This window comes from Tyto alba, unplaced genomic scaffold, assembly GCF_018691265.1.
Source record: "Tyto alba isolate M040663 unplaced genomic scaffold, T.alba_DEE_v4.0 Super-Scaffold_41, whole genome shotgun sequence".
Taxonomy (NCBI): Eukaryota; Metazoa; Chordata; class Aves; order Strigiformes; family Tytonidae; genus Tyto; species Tyto alba.
This window is the reverse complement of record NW_024881317.1, coordinates 4,340,110-4,361,962: the sequence shown is the minus strand read 5'-3', so window position 1 is coordinate 4,361,962 and position 21,853 is coordinate 4,340,110. Positions and strand designations below refer to the sequence as shown.

General features: G+C 40.7%; 1 protein-coding gene across 2 annotated transcripts in view; it reads right to left on the bottom strand.

Annotated features, from left to right (window-relative positions):
• ADAMTS17 (ADAM metallopeptidase with thrombospondin type 1 motif 17) overlaps nucleotides 1-21,853 on the bottom strand; it is a 196,731-nt gene continuing 174,878 nt past the window's right edge. For both annotated transcript variants that reach the window (XM_042804283.1, XM_042804282.1), the window contains 2 exons: nucleotides 7,833-8,010; nucleotides 1-4,593 (listed from right to left, as the gene is read on the bottom strand). In XM_042804283.1, coding sequence (XP_042660217.1) covers nucleotides 4,442-4,593; nucleotides 7,833-8,010 — 330 coding nt within the window. In that variant the 3' untranslated portion in view covers nucleotides 1-4,441. The remainder of the gene's footprint in view (nucleotides 4,594-7,832; nucleotides 8,011-21,853) is intronic.

Sequence of the window (21,853 nt, the reverse complement as noted above, 5' to 3'; positions counted from 1 at the left end):
TTGGCACTGAAGTAATTCTGTTTATTTCACACCAGGGAAGTGTGCAGCTAGGTTATGTAGATACCTTTCCAATGGATGGGATAGTTTTGCTCCAATATAAATTTCCACATGCTCAGCAGTCTTCATTATCAGGTTGCGCCTGTGGAGCAGCTACCATTAAACATACAGCAAGCTGCCACTTCATCTCAGCTCCAACACACATTGAAAGCAACCTTTCTCAAAAGCACTTGCAAAATGTTGCTCCCTGCATGCATAAGCTTTCGCTTCCCCGCAGCCTGCTCAGGCATACACAGCGATACCCCAAATGGAGCCTGGCTCACTTTTTCCAGACAGGCATTTTCTACTGTTGTGTCACTGATCACAGACCTTGCAAGGCATTAATCAGGCATTAACATTCCCTGTGCTTTATTTTGCAACCCGACCGGGACAAGACCCATTGTATCTTGATTTGCTAGCACACTGGGAACTCTTGAGATGCCATAATTTTACTGATAAATGACGTTTTACACCTACCACGGCTATCAAACAGTTGGCCTAGACTTAACGGAATCCCTGTCTCAGTCCAGTATTAGACAAGATGCATAATGTACTACTTACAGCTTCACTCCTTTCTCTTCATTTTCCTGCTAGCTGTTTAGTTTGCTTTGTGTTCTCTTCAAGTTCAGAAACCTTATTAAAGTTGTTATGGAAAAAATAAATTTATTATTCAACATACTCAATCTTTTCAAAATGGAATGATCCTATTGTCTCTTTTTTTGCTGTTGTTTTTTTTTTTGTTTGTTTGTTTTTTGCTTTTTTTTTTTCATTTACAACTGGTTCCATTCAGTTTGACTGTTTTTATCTTTTCTATTTATAACCAGCACCAAAAAGAAAATTACCATGGATACAGTACATATGCAAATTAGCTAATGGAAAAATATATACATTTCACTCTGTAATGAAAAACTTAAATGATATTATTGCCATGGAGAATATATCCCTGTATTATAATAAAATATCAAGCAATAATCGACTGCTAAGATTCTTTTCCACCAACAAAAAATAGCACCATACATGAGATAGTGAGAATCTACACTCAATAACACAATTGTGCAACTAGAAATGTACAGTACTTTAGTAACAGTACAGAGTATTGTTTACAATATGGAAATACCACCACTGTAATCAAAAGAGCGTCAGTCTCTTACGAACAACTAAAAAAAGTATTGTCATAGATACACTGAAACAAACAGCTTTCTTTTCACCAGTATGTAGTAACTGAGGGCAGAGCATAGCTGTAAATTCATAGTAAAGCTCCTATAAAATGATACAAAACAGAAGTGCAAGAGTATTGAACAGAATTAAACTTTTTTATTATTATTATTTTTCTGGCTATTATAAAATGGGAAGGTTGTCACCATATGAAGTAAGAGAATGTAATAAAATAGAGCTGTGTTGTGCCATCAGTTTTCAATTAATGTTGGTTTCTGATTATGAAAAAAAAAAAAAAGTTGATGCAAACTAATCTGTGGGCTGTGAGAGCAAGTGAGGTGTTTTTTTTCAGTGCTCAGACATTTCAAATAATTCCTTGTAAATTCATGTTTCCTTAGGCAGGGCCCAGAACTTGGACCCAAATGTCCTTTGAAGTCCCAGACTTAGCATACTGGGACAGGCCACTGGACTAACTAGCCTAGTATCCTGTTCTGGACAGTGGCCAGTAGTGAATTATTAGTGAGAGGTATAAGAATTAAAATCCTTCCTCTCCTATGCACCTTTCTAGGAGCCCACCTTTTGCCTAGAGAGGGTGACAGATCAGCACCGGAAGGAAAAATGACCCCTACTATTTAAAAGCACCTTTGATTCCCATTATTAATAAATGCACACGCTATTATTCCAAGATAACAGAAAAGCCCAATGGAAAATCCTTCAACAGCTCAATTTGAGTGTTGGTAATGCCAAAAATGATCAGCAAGGGGGTGGAGTTTCACTGGGCCAGGCCATTTCATGGGCAAATGTTGCCCATTAAAAGAAAACCAGCAAACTCCCAACCAAGTGAAGCATGTGGGGGGACCCATCGCAGCCAAAGTGCTGTGAGGTGGCTGTGGTGGTAGGGAGGCAGCAAGGACAGTCTCAGCCCTGCTGTACAGGGTCTGACAACAGCCAAGGGGGAAAACTACCACTGTGAATTACCAGCATAAATCAGGTCCTCTGAGCTCTCTCTGATCTCTTGGAACTTCCTCAATTAGCAGTTCAACTACCTATTAATTTGCCTGACTGAACATCACTGTGGTATTGCCTAAATCTTCCCTGTCACCCCCGCCAGCAACCTTTTCCATTGATTACTTTCTAAGTAGTTACACAACCTCTGCGTTTGGGCTACAGGATGGGAATAAGAGAAGAAGGAGGTCTGATCCTGACTGTAAGATGCCAAAAGAATGTCCAGTATGACAAAAGACAAGTTGGAATAATTTCCCTGGTAGAGAAAATCATCTGGGGCATTGGAAAGCAGATCTATTTGAGACAGGCACTTGAGAAAAAATTGTGTGCAAATGTGCCTTTGTGCATACAGGCCAGCCCTTGTGTGCATACACGCTCATTTGCACTAATAAGCAAGATGCGAATGTGAAGCCCACACGGTATTAGTCTGTTGATGAACATTAGCTCCCTGTGCTTGAAAAACTTAGCCCTTAATAAACGCTAATGAATTATTCCAGTGAGGTCCTGGATATTGCAAAGATTGTAATAAAGAAGAAAAAATTGCTTTAAAGATATGTTAGGTACTAAGAGGCTTTATCCCTCTTTGCATTGAAAAAAGGAGACAACAGCAACAAAGACAACTTGAGGACAAGTGTGAGCTGCAATCCAGACTGGCCCAGGGGCTGGGGGTAGTAGCTGGGCTTAGTTCTGCACTCATCTCCAAGGAATAAAACAGTAACACGCAGTTCTAGAGCGAGTACAAAGCTGCAATTCATCCAAACGGCTCTGTTCGTATCACGAAGGCTGTAACTTAACCACTGCACAACTGACCTTGGACCCTGGCAAGGGAAGCGATACATGTTGGAGCAAGATACGACAGAGAGACATTGATCTGTAGGACTAACGGAGGAGACAAACTCTGCCCTGGGTAGAGCTCCTGTTTCAAGTCTCACATCTCAGAGAGGAGTTTGGTTTAAAGTGCAGAGACATGGAAGAGGGTATCATATATGCAGCACTTGCTAAGTGCTCTGATAGCACCAATCTGATAGCACCACAAAAGTAAGACAGGAAGCCTTAAATACAGTGAGTAATACCCTAACCCTTACTGAAGGCAACGGAAGTCTTAGCCTTATGGCTTCAACAAGCTCAAGATTACACTTTGAATGTCTTGTATCCCTGACTACTTTTGACTCAAAAGGCTACATAACCTCAGATGTACACAAGAGCCAAGAGATAGGAAACACCTGTTCTGCTCTCCACATCGTGCTTCACACAAAGGTTGTTCCAAATCCTGTTTCTGTACCAGCCCTATCCAGTTTCATGGTCCTCTTAAAAAAAAAATTCAGTCTCATTATCTGATTGACTTCTATAAACCGGAGAGATTAGGCCAAGCAATCCTTGAGGTCCCTTCCAACCTGGTAGTCTATGATTCTATGAAATAATTTCTGGCTTCTCCCATCTCATGTAAATGGTTCTTGCTTAAAAATAACTATCTACTGCTGTTAATAAGCTTCCATTTCATTAAGCTCAGAGAAAAAAATAGGTTTCATAAAAGAAACTACATTATTCTGGGGAAAGGAAAGAGAGGATTGTTTTTTAAAATTAGAAAGAAGAGCAGTCCCTATTAGTTGCTCTAAAAAATATGACTTGGAATGTTGGATGTAATTGTACTGAGTTTTCTGCAGGAATTTCAGAGATGTCCATCCTCTGCTATCAGTTTTCACAAGCTTTTACAGCAAATCCTCTCTTTAAATTAAGCTTTTCATTTATGTGTGTCCCTCCAAGCCCACTCCACAGTGGGATAACTGTTGGGAACTGAAAACATCAGATGAAAGCCGAGATTAAAAGATTAAGTAATGTCTCTACCTTTGCTGAAGTATTTTGCCAGAGGCCTTCCTCCATGGAGGTACCCATAACCTTAGTCAATGTAATCACTTTGCAACTCTTGTCCTTTTCTTTAATGGTAGCAAGCCATCCAGTGGCTGGTGATTTAATATATTAAAGTAAAAAGCATTAATGAAAAATGTAAGGATGTCAAAATATGATAAAATGATTGACTCCTTGAGATGACTCTTTCTGTTTGTTTTTTTAAGGTGGATGAGTGGATTACTTTGGTATCCAGTCTGTAGAATTAGTTTCAAGTCTTATTAGGTATGCTTTGGAATCCACCACATTGTAGCAACTCATGAAGTTCCAGTACTCAGACCTACTAGTCCGTGATTTACATACAAATAGCTGTAATACTCTAAGAAGTAGCACAGGTTCATTAACTCTTCTGCTGCATCTTGTTTGCATAAAAGTCTCTGCAAGTCTGGCAACACCGCTGGTACCACCGCATGTCTTGGCACAGATTCTTCTCCCGGATCACCCTGCAGTACACTGTCCACTGGTCGCCTGTGCACTTGTACGTGAGAGCAGCTTTGGACAAGAAAAGAAAGGAGAAACTAGCAGATTAGCCAGAGAACAGTATTGCAGGTGTGATCAAAATCACTGCATATGGGGGAAGAAAGGGCCAGTCTTGCTGTCAGCACTGGAGATCAGATGATGTTCTTTCTACCAAAATATCAGGCTCTTGGAAGTGCTTACTCCAAGGATGCAGCTGGACATGACTGGGGAGCACAAGCATCCTTACGTTGCACCTATTTTGTCTCAGTGACAAATAGGCCTAGATGAACAAAACGTCTGAAGCCTCAGCCTAGATTTAAGCACATGAACGCTGCACAGCAGGCAGTGGGAAGCTGTGTGATCCCAGGGAGAGTGCTTTGCTGAGGCATGCTTTCAGGACTGGACATCATCATCCTTTCGGTGGAAAACATTTTTACAGAGGAGCAAAATCAAACCCAATTTGATGGATGTAAAGATAAATTAATAGGAAGTAAAACTAATATTTCTTAATGTAGAGAAACCAGTAGGACAACAATTAGCTATTGGGAGAGGGGAATGGATGGCAGAAAGTCCCTCAGACTGACAGAAGGTTTGCGCAGGGGGGAAAGCAGCATGAAGACACTGTTGCTGAATCTGTTGACAATAAAATTAAAGGGTTACATGTGCTTTTATAAAAAAAATAATGGTAGTGAAACTGTACACTTGATAACAATGCACACATATAGTGAGTGCTTTTTAAGGTATGTGATTTAAAAATTGCATGTAGCATTCTTGTAAATGCTGTGATAATTGGAAAATATTCTAAACAAATATTGTGGCTTCTGAGATAGGAAAAAAGAGTCTAATTAAAGACCATCAAAAAGTGCTGACCCAGCAGCATCTTGGGTCCCTTGCTCCTCATCTCTGCTGGATGAAACCAGGAAAGACTCTTGTCCTGTATTTAGCTGTGAGTCTCAGTGCCAAGCACCAGAAAACAATGGCAGTAAAACTAGTAGGAACGTTTATCACTGAAGCTTCATTCAGTTGGACAAGGAGAAAAAGTTCAAAATAATTTGATGAAAATAGTTTGCATATTCTCAGAAAAAAAGGAACATGAATTCAATTTTTAAAAAAAAGAGACTTACTGTGAGAAAAAGAAATTGAGTGGAAGCGACTATCCTAAACAGGGGGAGGACAGAGCTATTTCTGAGTCTGCCAGCAGTGGAAGGGCTTTTTGAGTGGGTTAGTAGCTATGGTTCCAGTCAGGCACAGAAAATGTGAGGTAGCTGAATAAATTACACATCTTGCAAGAACATCTGAGATAGACTTTATGAATCTGAGATAAGAGACTTTATATAATAGAAAGACACTGAGCCACAAGCAAGGCTGGGGCTCTAATATTTTAGAAGTCCAAGGTGTCTCATAGGTTGTGAAGTAAGACAGAAAGCATGTTGAGGAAGGGACATGGGTCAGGTACCTGAGGGACAGAATAAACCCTCTCTGAATGTGTCTTCACTGAGGGACATTGGACACAGGTGTGAACGTCAGGTGAGGTGAACTCCACACTTAAATACTTCTAAAAATGTTACCCAGGATGTATTTTATATATAACCCGGGATGTATTACATATAACATTCTGGAGTGGGGACAAGGCAGCATGGGTTTTGTAGACTACTGGAATTTTTTTCTGTATAATTTTTTTTTGTGAGGTTTCCATTAGAGAAAACAGAAAATTTTGTTAAAGATAATCCAATGAGAATTGTTTATAAGTGGGAAGAGCAAAACACTTGATGACATATCTTTCTGCTAATATCAAATATCATTGTTTCTGGCCCTGGTGATTCCAAACCCTGTTTAGAAACAAAAGCATCCCAAACTACTTGCAGATTACTTTCAGCAGAGACTTGAGCCTCCTCGGTCTTCTAAACACGTGAGCTTTTTATTGCTTTGTCCTAAGATGTGAATTACAATGGATTTCTTGTCTCATCAGTGTATCAAGGGCTTACTTCTCAAATGAAATGTTTTCCTTTCACTATGCTCTTAGTGCTAAAATATCTGGGAAGGACTCTCATATGTTCTTAAACAAAAGAGGTTAGAAGCTCCTCGGTACGACTGCATTTGCAAGAAAAAAAAATTCCCATATTCTTTTAAACTTGTTAAACTTTTGGGAAACAAATTTCAGTTCAGAAGCATCAAGTCCAGTCCTAGTTTAAGTGTTATTTAATACTGGGCAGTGCTATGAGAAAATGGTTCTCTCTTACTTAGCAGCTCTGCCTTTTCACGTGTATTAGAGGCTTCTTAGCCTACAAGACTGGCTCTGCTGAGAGGGTGGAGGCTGTTCTTTCTGTTAAGCTCTTAGCAGCTTTGTTTACAACCCAGCCTCTTGTACTGAAAAGTAATGGGAGGCACGGATGAGGCTGTGTCAGTGTAGCTGATGGCTTAGTTTAGCTTCATCTTACTGGTGATGATGTGTGAAATGTAAAGAAACCAGCTTGGTTGTTGGAGCTGTGACTGAACGCACAAGGCTGAAGTTTGGAAAAATATATTTTTATCCCCTTACAAATTGAGCAAATATGATGTGGAAAATCATGGATTCCCACAATTTTGTATTAACAGAAGCTTTCTTAACTAGAGACATTTCTCAAATACAGTGTTAAGGTGTTCTGGGAAACAGATGGCTTACCACCATATTCTCATCTCAGCCAGGTACACAGGGGATGCAGGGAGGGTGAGGAGAAGGACAGTAACAGAAAATCAAAGGCTTCACAGAAAGAGGCTGGATGCTCTCTTGCCTCCCTGGGCAAATAAATTTATCAAACCACATTCTTGTGGCAGCAAATGAAAAGGATAAAAACAAAGCAGTGATGCTCTACTTGTTAAGGTCATGTACTTTTCTTGGGGCACTGATGAATAAATTATCATACTTTACACTCACCACAGCAAAAGCATGATGTAAAGGTGTTTGTGACAGAGAAAGATATGCCTGTCAGTTCCCTCACCTCTGTGATCAGTCAATCAGTCACCCACCATTTGTGAGCTCCTGTTGGTCTCTCAGGTCTATCTGCTGCTGAGCGCTCCAAGTTGGGCAAATTCTGAGGCAGGGATTGATGGACAAGAGAAGACCTATCCACACTAGACCTTTAGTCTAGAGTCTGACTAGGGGGGCCCTCTCCTAATTTCTGGACCTGGGCAATCCTCTGAAGCCCCACTTTTATCACATTGGGCACACTGGGACCCTGGGCTTTGTCTGGTCCTTCGCAGGTGGCATCTTCCCCCCAACACCCCTCACTCACCAAGTCTGGGCGAGGTAATTGTGTTGACGTTTATCTTCTCATTGCAGACCTCTTGGTGGCACTGCCTGTAGGCTGCGGGCTTGGACAGGACAGGGCACTCATTGCCATGGCGCCCGGTGACTTTGTGCATACACTGCACCACGCGTGACTGGAGGCCTTTCCCACAGGTTGAGGAGCACTGGAGGAGAGAAGGCACTGAGACATGGTCCAAGCAGAGTAGCTTCCAAATCACATACACACATATACCAGAAAAGTCACTGCCAGAGCTGAAGCATGTAGCAGATTGGCAGCTCACTATGGTGCTGTGGACTCAACAACAGCGGCATTGGGTCAGCCAGGGACTTCATACAACTGTTGCGTTTGTCCATGATGGTTTCACAGCTTCAAGGAGTGCTGTGAGCAGAGGAACTGTCCTGGCACAGGGAAGGAAGCTGTTGTCTTTCTGTCTGGACTTGCTCTGAGTCCATCTACATTGACTGTCCCTGTGGATGCCCATGAGGTTCAAGCAGGCAGAGATGCGATTCCTTCCACCAGCCACAAAGAGGCAAAGCTGGAGAACATATCCTACTTAATTATGGATGAGCACCTTTCACCTCACTCTCCATGAGGGACCCAATGGTACTGGTTGTCTTGGTTTAATCACCCTCTCCAAGACTTAGATGGTCTAACAAGGCTTCCTCCACAGACAAGATGACCACTGCTGGGCACTGATATAAGATAAACTCAAAGATTACAGCAGAGGCAGGCAGCTCCTACTGCATGCCCAGACCTCCAGAGAAGTTCTGTTCCAGTATACAAGAGAACACATCAGGTACTCAAGTATCCACTCTCATCTATCCCTGCTAACCGTCTGGCACTTGTCTGTCCTCCTGGGAGCAACTACAAATCGTACTCCATGAGTTTTGGCTTCTATTAGCCAGGAGGCCCAGCCTGTTTGTATGTTCTCTTTGTTGTCATACAGTTGGAGTCCCTACCTCTCCCTCCCTCTTCCTCTGGCCCAGTCACTTGTGATTTACAATGTCCTACTTGCACGCTGTTCAATTTTAATAAAGCAAACACAGTGAGCACAGTGAGGTGCACCAGCTGGAGTTAATAAAAGAACCTTGTATTTAAAATAAAGAAACAATGGGTTGCAGGACTTTGGTAAGATTCCTATTTCTGCTAAAGCCACACACAAGCAAACGATGGGGGAGAGGAGGTGATGAGGAAAAACGGAAGATATAATTAGGATGATGTAAAAAAGATCATGTTTTCTGTCCTCTGCTGTTTCTGAACAAAGTCAGGGCACTGGAGCTCCCTCCCTGTAAAACACTATTACCTCAGAGTCGTAGTTCTTAAAAACAGCATGCCAAACACTGAAGAGGCTCAAGAGATGAGCAGCAGTGAGGTTGGACTGAAGTCCAAGTATGAAGGATATGTATGCAGCACGGATGCTTGAAGACTAGGACCCAGACGCAAAAGAATACATGGATGCATGTAGGCCTCCCCCTCTCCCATCTACGGGGGAGAGTACAGCAAAGCTGGGGTCATTTTCTTCTGGAAGTATCACAAGAAATCCCTGTTGCTTCTCAAAGACAATCTGATACAAGAAGTATAGCTTTGTTCTGAGTGGAGCACAGGGAGTGTTTCCTTCCTGTGTGGATCACTGAAAGGCCTGTGAAAAAATGGCCTCAGATGAACAGGACCACGTAGATTAGAGCTGGTGGAGTCCTGCTTCAGACAACTCAGTGCAGAAATACATTTACACGATGTGAACAATTTATTTCTGGGTAGGAGGAGTTGTACGATTAGTGAAACCCATTGTCAAAAATAACATAGACTCTTTATCTAATTTTCTTCTTTAGTCACTCATGTTAATGACTGTTGATTAAACAGGTTTCTTGTATTTGGTGTATTCACCAAATTTGTATTTGCTTTTCTCTGAATTTTCCCCCCATATTCCACTTGTTCTTTATTTCTATTCTTTCTTCCAGTGCCTTTCTCTAGGATTGAATTTCTCCATTTGAAACAATCTCTGGCTCAGACCCCTTCCAGACTTCACCATTAAGCCATCCTGGTGTGAAATTTACCTCTGTGTTTCCAGTTATGCAGCCTCCCTCCAGACCTGATTATTGTTTTCTAAAGGTAGCAGTTGTGCTATATTAAAATTTTACATGTATTTTGGAACTTTTTTTTTTAAATAAATGATTGTTGTGTTGTTTTTTTTTTTTTTTTTTTTTCTTTACATCTTTCTTATTTCAATTTAAGGTCAACACATTAGTTTACGACAGATTTTTTTGCACTTAGATTTTCAGGTGTTGAATTTACATCAAAATTTGGTCACTATCATTAATACCTCAGCAACAGTTATGTTATTTAGGACTATGCTGAATGAGCCCTTCCCTTTTATGCCCTACAGTGAGCTATTCCAAAAAGCAATCATTAAAATTCCTTATTTAAATGCCCTTCATAACTTGAGCTTCTGCAGTGAGATCTAGGCATTTCATTAGTCTTGGGTGTCCCTTTGCTCTTCCCCAGAACTGTGTGACCTCTGTGAGTTCTACCAGTCTAGAAGCCAGTCAGGCATGGCCATTACATTTGGATTTAAAGTCAACAATTTTTATCCTGATAAATGCAACTATTAGGCCCTTCCACTTCACTAGTCATATGCAACCTCTAATCCTCAGGATTTCAATGGCACTTTTAGTCTTCAGAGTGCTTTACTAATCTTAATCCTCACAAAATTCTTTGAAAGGGGAGAGAATTGTACATTCATTTTACAAACAGAAGAGATGTTACCACACAAGCATAAAATAACCTGTCCAGGCCATGGGGTTCCTTCACATGATTGTAATATAAATACAATATAAAGTCTGAAACCTCTGCCTCTGACTTTTAGGCATTCCCTGTGCTTATGAACACTTTTAACAGAGGCAGGGAAAAAAAGAGAAAGAAGGAAAGAAAGAAAGAAAAAAGCATTTTTCCCATAAGGTGAATAAGGTTTTCAATTACCAACATACAAACACTCACCTACCTTTGTCTGTGTTCCTGTCTCTGCATTTGTTAACCAGCAAGGAGGGCAAGCAATGAAACTTTTTCCACAGACACTGCCAACTCCAATCCTTAGACAAATAACAGCAGATTTTTTGCCCGAAGCAGTTTTATTCCTTCTCCTGGGAGACTGGGATCATCACCTATGCTATGCAATTAGTTTTTCACAGCCAGGAAGACAGATTTTAACATCTTTCTTGAACTCTTTTGGGCTTGGCAGCTAAAGGAAGGTTGGACATCTGGCTTATTTTAAGACGAAATTTTCAACTCTGTACTTGGATAGTCTCTTTCCTAGGAATTTCAATAGGAAATAGGAATAGATACAAAATACATACAAAGGGGGAATTGTTACTCATGCTGCACTATGAAAAGAGTTTATCATTAAAAGAGGCATAAAAATCAAACTCCAACTGAACAGCAAATTCCCATAAATACCTTCCCTCCTATTCTGGAGAGTTAAATGCATTGCTACGGTCTCTCTCTTCCCAAATATTTATGGAGCAAGTAAGCATATCCACAGAACCATTTTCAGGGCTAGATTCACTCTGTGCCCTCTGATACAGAACCCTCAGAGTTGGACACAGGTTATGAGGAGTTTGAGTAAGGAAAGGTGCTGTGGCCTTCTTGCAAAGAAAGGAACTTCCAGGCAGCAAACAGCTGCCAAGAGAGAGCGTATCGCTCGTGGTGGAGCGTGACCTGGGCTGCAGGGGCAAAAGTACCAGCACAGCCCAGCCCCTGATCCAGCTTCTGTATAGCTGGTACAGCTCCACTGTGCAGAGCGCTGGGAGGCTTCAGTAACCGCACTGAACGTATTTAAAATGCTGTTGATGGACAATGGACTTTTGGAGCAAATACTGAGTTCTTACATTGCTATCAACAAACACACTCTGAAAACTGGAAAAGCCTTTACAAGCATTGATGTAACTCTGAAGAAGCACACACCTTTTGATGCCATGATAGAGTAAAACCATCTGTGAATGTGAAGGACTGGTTTTGGAACCTGTTTCAGAGCTTTGTGGATCTTTGCCTGCCACCTGAGCTGCTGTGCAAGTACTGAGAGAAAACCCACAAGCAATTTGCCTACTCTGGGAGGCTGGGGACTTGGACAGTGGTTGAATAGAGACGCTGGTGTCAAACAAAGAAGTGGTTTTTTTCCTTCCTCCAGGCATTGCCAGTGATAGCACCATCAGAAAAATGCATATGCAAAATTCATGTAGTTCAACAATAATGCGCTAAATTGACAATATAGCCATTGTAAGTTGGAAGTCCACCCACATGCAAAGATCAAAGGATTGTTCAGCATTGTAAAAAAGATGGGGTTAATGAACAGTTACAAAAAGTGAATCTAATGAGAGCCCCTGTAACTCCCAGTTCAAACACTGCTTGAGAAGGCAAAAGGAATACAAAAATGCCTCCATTCACATTCTTTGGCAGTAACATGCAAGCCAGTGGGGATATCCAGAAGGAAATAAACTCACAAATTGTCAAGGCAGCAGCTGCATTCATCAGCTTAAGGAAGATTTACTCACTGAAAAACTCCAACCTTAAGACCAAGCTACGAGTTTTCAGCTGGAATGTTATTTCCACCTTAGAATCCTGATATGAAAGCTTGAAATCTACCAAAGGTGCTGACAGATGTCTAATTGCTTGAAAGCAAATGCCTCAGGAGAATACTAGGTATTAAAATAGAATGAATTTACAGTAAGTTCTGAGATCTGTCAGGGACTTCAACTCCTGATCTACAAAAGACAGAGAGAGAGGTATAAGAATGAATGAAGCCAAGGCAGGGCTGTCGTTGGGCAGCTGTAGGAATGCATAAGAGAGACCAGTCCAAAGAATCCCTGTGTTGAGGCTTGATAGGGACAGAAAAAAGCACAGATTTACCACTACAGAGGACAGGCTGTGAGCTGTTCAGGACTGAATGGCATAATGAGGCATTGCTTATGCCTTAGCTGAGGGCTGCTGGCTAGGCAGTCATGCATTCAGACTTGCGTCACCTTCTAAAATGTCACTTTTCTAACCTCTGAGAGATATATGATGTTAGTCTTTTTTGTAAGAGAGTTGCTTTTTCCAGCAGAAGGTAGTATCATCTCTTCAGCCAGTCCTGAAAGTAGTCCAATATTTAGAAGGCTGATCTGTTGGAGGGAAATATAGTTCAAGATGACTGTTATAACTAAGCTGAAGGCAAGATGTTTTTTTTCGTTATTCATCAGTCTGCAGTCATCTGATGTTTAAAGATACTGGTTTGTCCCCAATTTGCTGAAAGCTGCTGAAGCCAAGGATAACACTATGGCTAAAGCTCCAATATTCAGAGATAGAGTCATGCTTTACTGACTTCAGAGTTCAAGTATTTCAAGGCGTTAGGATAGGGTAGAGCTTTTTCCCCCCTCAGGGGTCTTACCTCTTGCTTCTATGAAAGTCAGAAAGAAAGCAAGGCAAGTTCCTATTAATAACATCCTAACACAGCATCTGAGACGAATGACAAATGTCCTGTAATTGCTCTGTTCCTGAGACCTTAATAGTATACATGTGTGTGCACTGAAAGTCAGTGCTCCACACACCTTAACATCAGGCTTTTTATGAGTATCACTAATTTAAACTCTATAGTTCTAGCTGAAAAGCACCATGCAATATGCTTTCATAAACACCAGGTCAACTTTCACCATGGCATCACGTTAAAGAAAGAAACTTCTGTCTTTTCACCGATAAGATCTAATTAGCCCAAAGCAAACTGTAAGCTGTTTTTCAAGCTTCCTTGTTATTTTCTTTTCTTGTTTTTTTTTTTTTTTTTGAACTCCAAATCTATAAAGAGAACATATCTGGTCTTGCTTTCAACAATCTTTCATTTGGAAACTTTTGTGAAATGACTGATTTGTTTAATATAGCCAAGAAAAAATGCATACCCTTCTGACTCCATATGGGAAGAAACAATAAATTACAGCAGAAAATGCTCATGGCTGATGTGACAGTATCTTAGAAGGAAGAGAGGCAATCTTTGCAAACTGCCTACAGCTGTGCTTTCAAACTGCATGACCCTAAGGAACAAGACCTGACCAGTAAGTCCAGCATGTCTCACTGCATAATTAAGCTTGACTTTGCTATTCTGAAAAGTTCCATTGTGTACAGAGTTCAGAGATTAAGAGCTGAATGCATGAATATTCTGGGTAGTGACAGTGCCCCTAAGTACTTGTGCAATGCAGCCCAGGTGGATGTTAATGATGAAATGTAATTTAATTCATTATGCCAGTCAGGCTGATTTACTTTTCATGAGCTTTCAAAGTGGATTTCAAGAACAAGATCAAGCAGAGATGTGAAATGATACAATATTGCCTATATTCTAGCTTGCCACCTATAGCACGTGTGCAGCGTTTTGATCTGTGGAAGGTACAAATTGGAAATACTCCATAGCTTATTCCACCTGAAAAACTGCAAGGAAATGATGCTGAAAAACACCTTATGTAAAAGGCATAATCAAGCTAAATTTAAGTAAACCAGATAGTGATGGACAACTATGTAAATATGGGATCGCAAAACTCAAGCTGAGTGCTTGTGAATTTACCCTGCTTCGACAGCAGTGCGTGCTGCTTATGCTGATCAATGTTTTTATGGGCTACATGAGCTCTAGTCCCACACCAACTCCCGTTGCAGATGTTAGCCTGAAAGCATGTCTTGGGAACTGAAGCTCCACTGAACAGATATTTTAGTTATTCATCAGTTAATGATCAATGCTTCCTAAATGTAATTTATTAAAAAAAAAGTAATTAAACTAAGGACTCCATTAGGATTACTTAACTTCAGCAAGAGGCTGCTCATCTTTGTCATCTGAGTCCTGCCTGAGCATTCTCTAGACAGGGAACACTCAGCTTTCAAATGTATGATGCTGAACTAACACTGCATTTCATCTCTTTGCACATTCAAACAAGGGATCACCAGCAGGCTGATACTAATTGCTCTTTAAAGATGTTCTGGAAGATTGTCACCTTAATGCCTCAGTAGTTGTTATAATTCTCAAAAGGCTACTGGCAAGACTGCAAAATTATAGCAGTCCCTGCTAGTGGTACATACTGTGTGCCATAAGGATTCAAGGGGTGAAAACCTCTTCAGATGAGTAGTACAAATTTTAAATGGTGAATTACCTACTGTTCATCTTTGTAAAAACATGATCCTAGACACTGTAACATCTCAGAATAACTCAGGGAAAATGAATACCAATATTTGAACAGACTTGTCTTTTTTCTTTTTCACATTAAAAAAAAAAAAGGTAAAATAGTCACGATGGAATTCCATTTCCAATCCACTGATCTTGGTGTGAGGCTTTAATTCTCCATCAAAAAAATGCACTTAATGAACTAGGCTTCTAAATAAAAAATTTCAAAAAGGAAAAGTTATTCTTCCAATTAATAGCATCACTGGAGGCTGTATTGGAACATGAGACAATAACACTGTGACAGAACATGCTCCACTTCAAAGAAAACACTGATGAATATGGTCTTTTTGTAGCACATTCCTCTTTACTAAGGAACCCTCGAAATAATTTGTACTATGGATGTTCCCAGAAACTCCAGCAGAGATGAGCTGTGCAAATTGTTGTGCACACAAGGAGCAGTCATTGCCTCAAAGGCACGAGCAGGACTTGGTTTCTGTAGCTTATAGCCCCCAGGGGAATGACATGGCCAGCCAACATTGTAGTCAGCATCTCTTCACTTTCCATGCCTAGGTTTCCAGCTACAGCTTCACGCACTGGAGCTGGCAGTTAGCACCAGTATAGATAGCAGCTCAACCTTGTTCTAGTGCCATTATACAATATTTACATCTCTGACCATAGCTAAAGATGTTTCATAGATGGGGGGACAGAGGATCAAAGAGCAAAATGGCTGGGATTCATCTTGCTGAATCTTTTTACATTCTCTCTGCAGTCACCAGAGAGAGATAGCCACCTCAAAGGGCAATTCAGCCTTTACTAAGGAAAGGAGAAAAAATTACTACCTGGAGCTGCCTGTCTTACAATGACTGTAAACGAAGGCTAACAATTATATCAAACAAAGCTAGGAATCAGTGATGTCAATTCAGTTAAGTGATGGACTCATGACCATACAGAAGTCTGTAGTCAATACAAGCTGAACTCATATGAACTTTCCTTTCTTTCCTAAAATGCCTATTTCTAGTGGAGGTATGAAAACTGTATTTCTAAGTTTATCCACAACAAAGCGATCAGTTGTATTTGGTGGCACAAGGCAGTAGGAGGCCCTTGGGCTGGGATTTAAGCAGCCCAAGGTGACTGATTTTTGAAGTGGCAGCAGAAACATGGAGATGTCTCCCCTCATGTTTCCCTGTCTGAGGCTTTTACTTCAATGACCCAAGTCTTTTTCTCAGAACCCTTATTCTGGATTCAGGATGGTTCATTTCTCTTCTACCTAAATCAGTGGAATGAAATCACAAAAGGAACAGAGAAAACTCCAGCATACCCTGAACTGACAGTGAAGATGACAAAAAGAAATAACCAATAGCCTTGGAGCTCTGTCATATATAAACTGCAAGCCATGTGACAGAATTCCTTACTTTATGCTGAAATCCTTAACTCACTGAAGTCATTGGGAATTGGCCATCAATTGCAGTGGATCAGTAATTTGGTATTATAAACCAAATTGACTTCACTGCAGCAGAAGAGGGGAGTGGTTCCTCCTTTGTAAAACAAACACTAGCTTTCTCTCACACAGATCTATTTTATTCCATGCATTTCCTCAATGGAGATTAAACTAAAGGTGATGGGTTTAGCTCAAAAGGATACCATTCTACTTCAGAAATGCAGAGCAAAGTCTTCCATCTTTCTAAAGGGCTCCATTAAATTTTTGCTAGGGTACTGGCAACAACTTCCCCAAATTGAGAAGTGTCCCTAGTTGATATAACAAGTTTGGGGCCATTTGTTCTCATCCTCATTAGTGAGGGATATTTTGAGATTAGATATTGGCAGGAATGGCTGTGGTTTGCACATCTGTGATCACACCCCAGAGGAACAAACCAGGGGGAATCACAACTAGCAGCACAACTTAGAGCAGTCCCAAGGGACAGTACTTAGGTTTAGGGCACTCTGATGCTCTGGCTCCTGGTCATGGCTAGAGCAGAGAAGCAGAGGGTTTGAATACTAAAGCTTGTTGGGCCCTCTCCTGTCATATCCAGCTCTAGCACGTTCTGGACAACAACCAATTTGCATCAGTGAGGCCTGTAGACAGTCTTCCAACACCAGTTTCTAGCTATGGTGCTGAATGCACACGAGCAGCCATAAATCATGAAGTTGTTTGCTGAGCCATAGTGAGTAAACAGCAAGAAAGGGACTATCAGCTGGGATGTGCAACTGCAGGTCTAAGTGACCATCCCTCCTGTGGATTTTTCTCTCAATTCAACAAGAAAAGTTATTTTTTTCCAAGGTAGAATAAGATGACCTCAGTTATGACCTTCATGAAGAATTAACAAGTTGTCCATAGTTTATCATAAACAGATGGCAGGTCAATCCATGAATTTGTAATGAATGTTAGAACAAAGGACAGTTTGCTTCTATATTTATAACAGCTTTGAATATACCTCTCAAACCACAGCTGTCCTTGATTTACTCTCCTTATCATGTAATGTGAATTAATCATTAAAAATGAGGCGTACAGAGGATTTCATTGATGTTCCCAAACATTTGGAACTCAGATAACATGTCTTCCTGGCACTGGAAGATTGTAGAGTATTTTTTGGAAAACAAACCCCACAACACCACAATCCAAAAAACAACCCCAAAATATTTTTTGGTGTACTGCAAGGCTAGGGGTTTTATCTCTTAGAGAATACAATCCACTGTAATCCTGCCAAAGCAATTAATTTGCAATTACAAAATCCTTGTTACCACCCATTGTGATGAATGACTGCAGATCTTCAGTATGAAACACCTCGATGTCTGGCATAAATCCAGTATTTCTCTTATAGGAAATTAGATACTTTTCCTTCCTATTGTTAACATTCTCCAGGAATGAGAACCCATAGCCATTATTTCATAAACTGAGTAAAAGACTGTAAAGAAATTGGCAACTATTGATGTTCAGGGAGGACAGGTGGCTATAGGTAATTTTTCAGATGTGTTTTATCACTACTGACACTATTTGGCAACAAGAATATTGTTCAACATCACACTTTGCCAAGCCGATCCTTACTAGTCCTTTCTAGCCTCTGGAGCATACAATCTTTCTGAATCCAGTGAAAGGTGTGCCAGGTAGTTATATGAGATGTAAAGTGGTAGAAAAAGATTTCTCCTCTACTTCCTCTCCTGGTTGAAGCCCAGCTTGACATGTCATATATTTCTGTTTTCACCTGAGAGGATGAATCTGTGATGCTTCCTACATAAGGCCCAAAGATTTTGCACAGTTTGTCAGGTCAGATTCTGATCTGTGTGGCACTGGCATAAGCCTGCATTAACTTAAGTGGCTGAATTAATCTGGATTTACACTAATGTAAGAGAGACTGATATCTGACCCACTGTGCTGACTGAGATCCTTGGCTGGTGGCCAATGGGTTGTAGGGAAGAATGAAAGACAGTTACCCTGGATTTACATTGGGTTATCTGAGATTAATATAGGCCTTAGTATTTACAGAGCACCTACTGTAACTGCAAAGAAAAAATATGGCAAAGCCAATATATTACAAGGCTTCAATGTATCTTTCTTCTTCTAAAAATCTTTTCATTGGGCTATGTAATATAATAGGTTAATGAGCTAAATTGTTGCCTGAGGGACAGAAGTTGCATGTTTAAGCTTCTACCCACAAAGCTGAAAATGCACCCTTGTGAAAGTCAGCACTAATGATGGAGCTAGTGTATCTTGCTTGTAATTCTACCTTCCTTGATATAATACCAGTTAAAAGGAAAATAGTCGAAAAATAAAATGAAACTGGGAACCCTGAACCATTCTGTGCTATTGGCTCGAAATACAGTACTTCAGTCACAGGACAGAAATAGAGTATGTCGAGACATATAAAATACTGAAACAATTAAGTAAAACTGGAAATGAAGAAAAATCCATAAAAATCTTGTGGAGAATTGCTCCTGCTATATAACCTTGCCTCCTCAGTTATACTCTAGAAGAGTCCAAAAGCCAAGTGGAGAAAAGGAACTAAAAAAATACAGCCCTGGCCTGTACATGTGCACCTGAGTGCTTTCCCTGCCACGTTATGACTAGAGCACAAGGGGTGAGAGCTGAGGACACGGCAGGAGCCTCGGGTAGCTAAGAAGCAGATCCCAGAGCTGTTCACCTTCAAGCACAACTGATCTTTGTCATCGCCGTGGCTAGCTAATCCATCAAGCCTGCATCTCCCTGCAGCAGGCCAGCAGTGCACCCCCACATTATTTGGGACACATGTTTTCAACTGTGTTGAGCCAAGGTGGACTTCAACGCGAAGCCCGAGGCCTGCAGCTCCCTCCAAGCGCAGCCTAGAGCAGGCGAACGGTGCAGACTGGGGCCGTGCGTCCCGCTGAGCTTCCCGGAGAGCCACGTACACATTCTGTTCGCTAGCTGCCTGCATTCTTCACAGGAATGTGATCCTTGACAAAGTTTGTCCGTGAAACACAATTCATCGTGAAAGAATGAACTGCTGTCTTGCTAAAGCATCAAGAGGCGTATTTTCAGCAGCCTAGGAGTCTGAGGCAAGTGTTGGGAAACTGAGCAACCTATGTTTGTTCTTTTGACTAGCACAACTACAATGAAAATGTAAAAATACTTCAGTGCTAGAACATTTCACAGCTCAGATTTCAAACAAGGAGGAACTATTTCAAAGGAGGAAGAGTGTACGAGATGTTTGTTTCTTTAACTGAATGCAAACTGGATGTGGAATTTCCTTTTGGAAGAAACTATTGAATGGGAGATGGCTTGGATTCCCACTTGTGTATTGCATCATATACAAAAAAGGATGATATAATGAATTGCAATTCTGAAGAATCCAGGCAACAATACACAAATTATTTCAGGTTAACACCTTCAGCGGGTCTCTTACTGTGCAATCTATCTTTCTACTAGGTTTGAAGACTCTCGAGCCAGGAACAGTTTGGTTATGTAACTCATAATACCAATGCTGTGTTTGTGCTAAACGCTAAAAATAATAATTCTATCCCTTTAAGATAAGGGGTTCAAAAGAGAAGTTGCAGTAGTGCAGAGAAGCTGCAAGTTTAATAGCAGTGGTAACAGACGTTATACATGGTTACTAGTAGCAGAAAAATACTCTGTCTTCAGAATTACAGCACGCAGTCTGTTAATCTCAAATACTGGACTAACAAAGGTAACACTAAAGACATTTAAAATAACTTTACAGACCTGGCCCTATGTGTTTGCAAAGTGAACTAGATATGTCAGTTCCTCATGCAACACTTAAAGTATTCTGCAAATACATTGGGAATATACAAATATCACAGCCAAGACTGCTGGCTGAATCTGCTCATTAGCTCCAAATGCTTTCTACAGCTAAAATATGCAGTAAGGACCATCTGTAAATAAACCTGACAGAAAATGGAATAAAACTCTTCTTCTTCAGAGCGGGGACAGGCCGTGGCTGCAGAGCCATTACTAGGGCCAGTGGATAAGGCTTTGACTGGTAGGTGCAGGTTGAATATCAGCATGGCCATGCCTCCAGCCCTCACTCCTATGCAGAATTGGTTCCAGAGTCTGAGAACATAAAATCAAAACTTGCCTGGCATAGATTTGGAGATTTTACTGTTGCTCACTCTTGCACCTTCTGAATGCAACAGGATCCAAGATCTTATATAGAATAACCGTACACGTTGCTGTCAGATGCGAGGTGAGTTATTTATATATGGCTGGGAGCTCCTTAGGGAAGTGATCTGTTTTTTCATGTGCAGAGTCCACGTATTCTAAAAATACTACTAACAATATAAAAATAACAGCCTGTTGTTACCACCCAAACAGCCTGTTCTATTTACAAGTTGTATCTGGACTTGACATTTTAAGTGAGGTTTTGTCTCTTTCTTACGTGACTTCCTGGTATCCTCAAACGATCTTGGTTTAGGAAATTAAGGACTGTAGGCCAAATCACCATGCAAGCTGTTTGCACATAAAGCATCAAAGCCTCTTATTTTAATCTGTGATAATTACTACTGTTAGTTAAATCTTGCTTCCCTGATGATTCTTAACAATAAATAACAAATGCACAATGCATTAATTGCAAAAAGTCATTGCTTGTTCTGAGATTAATTTGTATTAATAGAAAAAGTTTCCATCTTAGTCAGCACAAAGCTCTCTCACACTGATTTTTACAGCACCGGGAACAAATGTTTTACAATGGAATTTTGCCCTGGAAGTATGAATTTTAAAGAGTCTGCTATAATCTAACTGCCGCAGACTTTATGTTTCTTCCGAAAGGAGGAACTGTTTTAAGCCAGACAACACCAAAGAGGAGTTGCTGATAGATGCAAAGGCTCTACCCCTAAGTCTAAGCTCTGCATTAAAGCTTCTGGATCCTCATGATGAGAATCCTTTGCTCAGGATTTGAGAAAAATTGAATTCCACACCAAACATTTCAGCTATCTGTTTTTCTGGGACAATAGGTTTTCTTCAAAGAATTATATCTACCCATACCTTTTTCTAGCAACCCAGTGGTGCCTTTTGTTTACCCCTCTATTGAGAGAATAAGAATCTAATTGTGTGATCTCAGTGTCCAGTCAGAACTAACCAATATGTCTAGAATTTTAAATGCTCATTATAATCCAAATCTAAGTCCAAGAACATCCTGCTGGACTCACACAGGGTGAAATTCCTGGGAAGCAGAGAGCTGGCACAAGCTCTCTGCAGACAGAAGCAGGACACATATGCAGCACATAAGCTTTTGTGCCCTTCTGCACAGGGAGGATCCTTATCCTGAATTAAGAATTGCAAATAACAAGTGATTTTGCACTGATCTTGTCCTGCTCACATGCAGACACTAAAACCATCAACAACACTATTTTTTGTGAC